General features: G+C 42.1%; 1 protein-coding gene across 1 annotated transcript in view; it reads left to right on the top strand.

The window, feature by feature from the left end:
- PTX4 (pentraxin 4) overlaps positions 1 to 8,184 on the top strand; it is a 47,181-nt gene extending 38,997 nt beyond the window's left edge. The window contains exon 3 of the mRNA XM_044089121.1: positions 6,262 to 8,184. Within this exon, the coding sequence (XP_043945056.1) occupies positions 6,262 to 6,902 (641 nt within the window). The 3' untranslated portion in view covers positions 6,903 to 8,184. The remainder of the gene's footprint in view (positions 1 to 6,261) is intronic.
- The last annotated feature ends 374 nt before the right edge of the window (positions 8,185 to 8,558 follow it).

Here is an 8,558-nt window from a genome sequence, read left to right as displayed (position 1 = left end):
TATGACCCACAGCAGGGCTGTGACAGTGAGGGATATCATCAGTATTAGTGACAGACTCATGGCAATCAGACTCCAGTGTAATGATACTGCAGTATTCATAACCTCAGCCTATGACCCACAGCAGGGCTGTGACAGTGAGGGATGTCATCAGTATTAGTGACAGACTCTGTCTGGCAAATGGCTTGATAGAAGCCAACACATAGTTCAGAAAGAGAGGCAGTCACATGATCACATACAAGAGTAGTCAACATGCAACTCAGGTAGGCTTCCCCCTAGTAAGCAAAAGGCACTGGGGCAGAATCCATGATTGCAAAGTCATCCCCAGTGAAACATTTGTCCCACAACATAAACCACTAGTTGCCATAATCAGATGCAAGCAGTGGTCAGAGAAGGCTCTAAGGTCAACAGAGACCAGGCTGAAGACCTGGAAGTTGACTGGAGAGAAAGTACAACAGTTCAAGGAATTACTCAGGGCTGTAGCACCCCAAGAAGAGGAGGAAATAAGTGGAGTTGAAGAAGAATGGCAGCACCTAAAAAACAACATGTGTGAGGGCTACAGAAAAGATATGTAGTTCATAGATTAGTACTAGGCTAACTGCCCTTGCGAGCCATTTTAAGCCTATCCAGTTACCCCTTGTGAGTATGAGACTCAAATCCTGCACCTTGTGTTTGTAAGGCAAACACCTTAACCATTAGGCCACCCTCTCAACCCCTGAGCCAGGTATAGAAATAAGGTACATAAGGAAAGCTGGTGGTGGAATGCAGAAGTCCAGGAAGTCATCAAAAGAAAGGAGGAGTGCAGGAAGGAGTGGGAGACAGAAAACACTGACCAGGCTAGGAAGGAATACTGGTTGGCTAACAATGAAGCAAAGAAAGAAGTTGCAATAGCAAGAATAGGGCATCGAAGGCACTGTACCAACTTCTGGAGAATGACTCAGTAAGGAGCACAAAGAAACTATACCAGGTTGCAAGGCAAAGACAGAAAAATAAAGAAGATAGTCAGACACCCTTCATAACAGATGCCAGCAACAACCTGCTCACCAGCCCAGAGGACATCAAAGGTAGATGGAAGGAGTATTTCCAGTAGCTTCTGAATTAAGAAAACCCCGCAGAAGCTGTACTGCCCCAGAAACAGCCTACGATGAGAGAAGAAGATAAGCCCACCATAGAAGAAGTAAGAACAGCACTAAGGAAAATGAAGTCAGGGAAAGCAGCAGGCTCAGATGAGGTCACTACAGATATGATAAAGATGTTGGGTGAGATATAGATAAATGGCTCTTGAGGGTACACCTAGTAGTGTAGACAGAAAGGCATATCCCAGATGACTGGAGAATAAGCATACTTGTGCCAGTGTACAAGAACAAAGGTGACATCCACAACTGTGGGCAGTACAGAGGCATCAAACTCCTATCACACTGCATGAAAGTTCTGGACTGGGTGACTGAAAAAAGGACATGCAGAATAGTAGCTTGTAAGATGTGAGATGAGCAGTTCATATTCAGATCAGGATGCAGCACAAATGACCCAATGTTTGCACTGAGACAGATACTTGAGAAGGAGCTAGAGACGAGGAGATAGTCCCACTGGGCATTCCTAGACTTGGAGAAAGCATATGACAAGCCCCCAAGAAAGCTGATCTGGGCAGTACTGCGGTGGTCTGAAGTCTCAGAAACATCAGTAGAATTAGTGCAGGCTATGTACAAGGACCCAGTGACTCAGGTATGGACAGTGTTCGGCCTCACAGAGGGGTTCCCAGTGGGAGTGGGTGTACATCAGGGTTCAGCTCTGAGCCCACTGCTGTTCATACTGATACATTATCAAACAGGTTGGAGGGGATGGATCAACAAAGCTACTGTATGCAGATGATGTGGCAGTACAAGCAGACTCTGAGCTAGAACTTCAGCAAAGATAGGAGAATTGAATGCAAATCTGAAGGAACATGGGATGAAACTAAGCACAGATAAGACGGTGGTAATGGCAGAAAATTGGGGAAATCAGAAGAAGCTGAGAAGGGAGATAGAAGGGAAGATAGTGGAACAGGTAAACAGCTTCAAGTATCTGGGAGGGGTAGTTGAGGAGAAGGGTAGTCTGAATGAAGAGGTCAAAGCTAGAATCAGAGGGGCTGCAGGCAGCTGGCATAGAGTATCAGGTGTAGTCTATGACAGAAGAATACCAAAGAAGCTGAAAAGGAAGGTGTATAAGACAGTGGTGTGACCAGTACTACTATATGGTATAGAAACCTGGGCAGTAAAGGCAGAGCAGTTGAAGAACCTAGAGGTGATGGAAATGAGGTGTCTGAGAAGGGTGGTAGGATGCACACTATGGGACAGATGAAGAAATGAGGACATAAGAGCAGAAGCCAAAGTAGCTCCAATTGCAGAAAAGATCAAAGAGAAGAGATTATAGGTTCATAGGTTCATAGGTTCATACTAGGCTATCTGCCCTAGGGCATTTATAAGCCTAGCCAGAATGTGTTTGGCTTTCGCCACCCATTTTAAATGAATTTTGCTATGCCCTTTTTCGAGGTTAGTATACTCTGCCTCTGTCTAACAGTGACACAGAAGTGATACCCAGGGTAAACCTACAATCTCCCATCCACTCATCAAGATTCCTCTTGAAGAGAGTCAATGAGGGACTCTGCCTAACCTGGACTGGGATTTTATTCCAGAGTGAAGGGAGCCTCTGGGTTATGAATCTGTCCCTCCAGCATGTCCTATTTATTTCAGTGCTGAGGTTCAAGTCTCTCGAGCGTGTAGCTCAATGGGATTTGGATTTTCTGAGGTGCAGCATGTCCATTAATTCCGGGTTGGACATGGCTTTATACGTCAGGCACAGATCGTCTCTGAGCAGGCGGTATGCCACTGAGTAGAGCTGGAGTTTCTTTAACCGGGCAGCATATGGCATCTGTTTGAGCCCTTTGATCCTCTTGGTGAGGTACTTTTGGGGTCTTTCCAATTGCTGCAGGTGTCTGCTAAGGTACATCCCAAAAGGGGCATTGTACTCAATTATGGGCCTGATGAGGGATGAGTAAAGAGGCACGATGACCTCCCCTGATCTAGATGTGAATCCCTTCATGATTAGGTGGGCTATATAAAATGTTTTTCTAACCACTTTGGCCACGTGGTTGTCAAATGAGAGATTGCTATCAACTTGGGTACCCAGGTCCCTAATTACTTCTTCCGTACTTAATGGATTACCACCTATGTGGTAATTTGTGGGCACTTTGTTTTTGCCAAAGGGAATGACTATACACTTTTTGGCATTTAGCTTGAGGCCATGGCTCTGGCACCAGTTGTCTGTTTCTATGAGGCCCTTTTGTAGGATACTTGTGTCGGCTGGAGAGTCGATTATGGAGCCCAGTTTGCAGTCATCTGCGAACTTGGTCAGCCACAGTCCTTCCGTGTTAGCCTGTACCTCCGAGAAATATATACCGAACAAGAGAGGTCCCAGGACTGAGCCTTGTGGGACACCACTTGTAACTGGTTTGGAGTCTGACATGGCTCCAGCAATTCTAACCATGTGGGTTCTGTCCTTGAGCCAGTTTGCAACCCATCTAGTGACATAGGGGTTTATATTTAAGCTGGTGAGCTTATCTATAATGCCCGAGTGGGGTATTGTATCGAAGGCTTTTGCAAGGTCCAGGTAGGCTGTGTGGACCACCTTCCCCTCGTCAATGGCCTTGGTGACTCTTTCAAAGAAATCGACCAGGTTTAAGAGGCAGGATCTGCCCTTAACAAAGCCGAACTGGGTAGGATCCAGTGTCTGTAGGTTATTATGGTGGTTTGGGCACATGTGTAGAAAAGCAGAAGACAATCTGGTGAGGAAGATTTGGGACAGACAAGAAGAAGGTAAGAGGAAGTGAGGATGTCCAGCAAAGAGGTGGATGGATTGTGTGAAAGAAGGTCTGCGACAGTCAGGCATGAGTGTTGAAGAAGGCAGGAGTGTGGCACTGAATCGAGAGAGTTGGTGACAGTTAACACAATACCCTGACCCCATGTAGAGAAATGGGAAAAAAGGGGCTGATGATGATGATGATTACTCGACTCATTCTGACTGTGTGCAGGTTAAATACTTATGTCAGAGGTCTGAAAGTGAAACTTAATGACAGTTGGCCTATGAACTTCTTCCAAAGGTTTGATTAGAAAGACAGAAACCCAAGAAACCCAGATTTTACTTTGGGTTTGGATCAGGCATCTGATAAACAGCTCTTCAGTTTTCAATACTGCTAAAAAAGAACACAGTTCAGAGCTATGATGCTGGATGTGCAGGCAGGTATGTAAGTGGCTTGCTGCAAGAACCTAACAGTATCAGCAGATCCGAGGGTATGGCATTGCTTATTGCACAGCCAGCAGCCCTCTAAAAGGTGAGAGAAAACCTGTTCTCATGTAGCTTTCCTTAAAATGACACGGAAGCATGGACTTGGAATAGGGCAATACTTGCAAATGCTATCCATGTTTTAAACAGACCACCAAAAGGTAACTTTGAATACACAGCTATAACATGAATACTTACTGAGCTCCTGCAGTTGATCATAAGTATGTTGCATAATTAGTGGAAAAGATGGTAGCAACACTGAAAATAAAGCAGCTACTTGAAATAGGTTCAGAGGTCGGTACTAGGCCATCGGCCCTAGGGCCTTTACAAGCCTAGCCATAACAATTCCCTGGATATTTTTTCCCACAATAGTTATTCAATTATGTTCAAAGGGAAATCAGCATCCCAGGATCACCCTACCTCCAAATGCAAATTTCTTTCTTACTTTGTAAGGAGGGACAGAACACTAATCCACACCAACCTTTTCCAGACTCACCCTCGGAACACTGTCTGGTTAAATGACTTGCTAAGCAAAGGTAGGTGGAAAGAATCGATCCCTGTATCTTTATTTACAGACAGCAGCTCCTTGACTGTTCTGAGCGTTAATCTTGTGCGCTAACTGCCAGTTATAAAAATAACCCTAGCAACAGCAACTGGGTTTTATTTCTGCCACTGTTATTTTAAAGGCTAGAACACGACTCAAATCAGTAAAGATTTCTGGAGATTCACATTCCTTAAAGGCACTGCTGCTGCTATATGGCCTGAGATCTTGAACCCTTCCTGCTGCACAGGTACAGACAATATATTTCCTGACCTCCTGATAAATCCTACCTGCTAAATTGTGCAGGTGATATATTCCCTGACCTCCTGATAAATCCTTCCTGTTACAATTGTGCAGGTGATATATTATCTGGCGTCCAGATAAATCCTTCCTGCTACAGATGTACAGGTAATATGTTTTCTAACCTATTGATAAATACTTTCTGATGCAGAGGCACAGATGATATATTCTCTGAAGTCCAGAGAAATCCTTCTTCCTACAGAAGTACAGGTGATAGTTTCCCAGAAGTCCTGACGAATCCTTCCCACTACAAAGGTACAGGTGATACATCCCTGGACTTTCTGATAAATCCTTCCTGCTATAGTGGTTCAAGTGATACATTCCCTGACCTCCTGATAAATCTTTCCTGCTGAAGATTAACAAATTATATATTTATTGGTTTCCTAATAAATGCTTCCTTCTACGGAGGTACAGATGACACATTCCCTGATCTCCTTATGAAACTTAAATTAGAGATCGTTCTTCCTACTTCATAGGTAATAAACAGTGTGCCATTTTGTGTATTATGTGTGTCTGTATCCTGTAAATGTAGACATGACAGTTTACAACCTAGAAGTAATAGTTCCATTCTTGGAAGAGTATAGGCTGTAGTGAAATGACATGTGCTTGTGATAACAAATCCCTTGTTATTTTTAGATCTGAGAAATGCAGGTCAATGTTTGTAAATTTTGCATGCCTCAGATGGTATGTAAAACATGAGGCAATGCATTGCTTTTGACTAAAGTGAAAGTCTTTTTTTATTTGGTAGAATTACAGTACAGTGTCTGAAAGCTTATAAATTTACGAGGAGAAAAAATTTTACAAATTTCATATAGATTTAATTCATAGTTCCCAAGTATAAAATTAATATGGTTATTAATGAAAAACAAAATATATATTTTCTGATTTAAATAATTATGTTAACTGAATTATTTACTTAAAAGTGCAAGACAGTTAGCTTTGATTGATTGCATTGTCCATTCATGGCATTAACAATGTTTAATGGTTCACTACTATTCATTTTAATCATTGCAGATGCTTTCATTGTAGTGTAAAAAGATGGACATGAATGCTGCCTTCAGAGTAACTTGTTGCAGTTTCTGATGTCTTTTTAATTTCATTTACAGTCTGCAATGTACACTCTGTGCTGTTCTTCCCAGACTCTTCCACTAGAAACTTCGTTACTTTTCACAAGGGATTCAAAACTGGACTCCATGAGCTTTCCATTTGTACCTGGCTTCGGACCAGCACCAGTTATGTGGGCACCATTCTCTCCTATGCCACACCAGAAAATGATAACAAACTGGTGCTTCATGGCAGGAATACCACCGACCAAAGTGTCGTCCACTTCGTCATTGGGGATCCTGTGTTCCGACAGTTACCTGTTGAAATGCTGTTGGACAACCGTTGGCACCACATATGTGTTATCTGGTCTGCTATTCAGGGAAAATACTGGTATTACGTGGACAGAAAACTAATGTCTACAGGGTCCAGGTTCCAAAAGGACTATGAGGTGCCTGCTGGTGGATCTTTGATTGTAGGTCAGGAGCAAGATATGATGGGTGGTGGATTTGAGACTGCAGAGGCCTTTGTGGGAAATTTGGCAGGATTTGCTGTCTGGAACCGGGCTCTAAATCCCGGAGAGGTCTCAGGCATTGCCACCGGGAAAGGACTGCCAAGAGGTACAGTTGTTACTCTGGAGGACATCGCTACAGTAAATGGAGCAGTGGAACATATTAACTGTACCTGTCTGGAGCACTGTGTATAGGGACTCTGTTTTGGCATCCAGACAACAAAGGACTTTCAGCAAAGAGAGTCTCCTTGCTGCCCACTTGTTTCAGTTATACAGAAGTGACTAAGTCATTTGTCTTTGCATCTGATATATAACTTGGCTCCATGTACTTACTCTGAAGAAAGCAGTTGTATTTTTAACCCCTGCCTTTTTCATTACAGCAGGGAAGACATACTGTCTGAACATTCATAAGGAATGTTTGTGGGCACCACAGGTCAGCTTTCATCACACAGTGTCCCAACACCAAAGGCATTACTCCTGTTTAGCTTCATGCAGCTGTCTCCTGTCTTCCTCCATAGGCTCCACCCCTTCCGCAGAACAGCAGCTGCTCCTTTTACCTTCATCACTCTCTTTCTAACAACAGGTGTTCTGCTGTCTCGGACAGGAGGCAGAAAATAAGCAGTGTAACCTCCGTCTTCAATGTTCCAAAGTAAGAGATTTGTATAGGATAATGCTTACCTGAATGTCCACACTTCCCATTATCCAGGTTTACTTACAGTTACAAGCAGTGCCACCCAAGAAATATGGAGGTTTGAAATCACTGACATAAAGCGGACACCTTGATAAAGGATAAAGAAAGATAAGCACTCATCTTCCCATTTAAGGAGATTTGCAAGTGTTAATGCTTGTAATACTGGTACCAGAGTACTACCTAAATGTATTTCCATGAAAAATATCACTTTTATTCCAAGTATCTTATTGCAGTTACCTTGTTTTTGCTTATTGTGTAATTTCAGAGTCATATTTTTATTGTTTTATGGTTGGGAACAGAAAAGTTTGTGTTATTTCAGAAGCTTTTGATACTGGTACAGAAATCCAAAACATATGAGTGCCGTGACTCAAAATGGTGAAGCATACACTAGACTATAAGGGACAGCTTCTATTCTAAATAAGTCTTCCATGGTTAAACACAGTTAATAGTGCAGCTTTTGTAATGGCTAGTACTAAATACAGTTAAATTTATACAGCTAATAAAACTGGAACCCTTGCTCTGTTTCTGGGATGGGTCTGCGAACTCCTAATTGGATACTTGAAAGTGACACAAAGTTAATATTACTATAAAGTTTATGAGCTACAGTGGCATCCTGTTAGTAGGTCTGTAAAGGTACCAAACTATACGGCTATTGCATATTTTTCTTAATTACATTTCATGACAACATTTACATCAATGCATCACTGAGTTCATTTTCCAGGACATGCCTTCACATCCTTCTAAGCTTATATTTTCATTTTAACTTCAGGAAGTCCTGATCTGAGATTCTTTCCACTTCTGATGTGCATGTTGTATCTGCTTTTTTAGTTCATTTCAAAATGTTTTAACAGTAGTTTCCTAGCATTTTAAACTGTTTTAATAATAGTCTTTATTTTATGACATTTTTTGCCATTTCAGATTCAACTTCTTGTATAGCTACTGTGACAAAGATCTCCCTTGTATAGAATACTGATTCCTTTATTTAGTTGTGGTTTATTTTTTAACAGCTTAATATTTATGTGTGTTGGGGGGTGATTGGTGGCTTTCAACACTGATGGGCAAAATTACACATCATATGATAAAACTCATGCTGTTTCTGTCCAAAGCTCTACTTTCCAGTTTATTCATATCAGTATGAAATGAATTCTCTTATGAAGAAG

This window comes from Protopterus annectens, chromosome 12.part0 (genome assembly GCF_019279795.1).
Source record: "Protopterus annectens isolate FY-2018-M chromosome 12.part0, PAN1.0, whole genome shotgun sequence".
Classification (NCBI taxonomy): Eukaryota; Metazoa; Chordata; order Ceratodontiformes; family Protopteridae; genus Protopterus; species Protopterus annectens.
The sequence above is the reverse complement of the archived record's forward strand: the minus strand, read 5'-3'. Positions and strand labels throughout refer to the sequence as shown.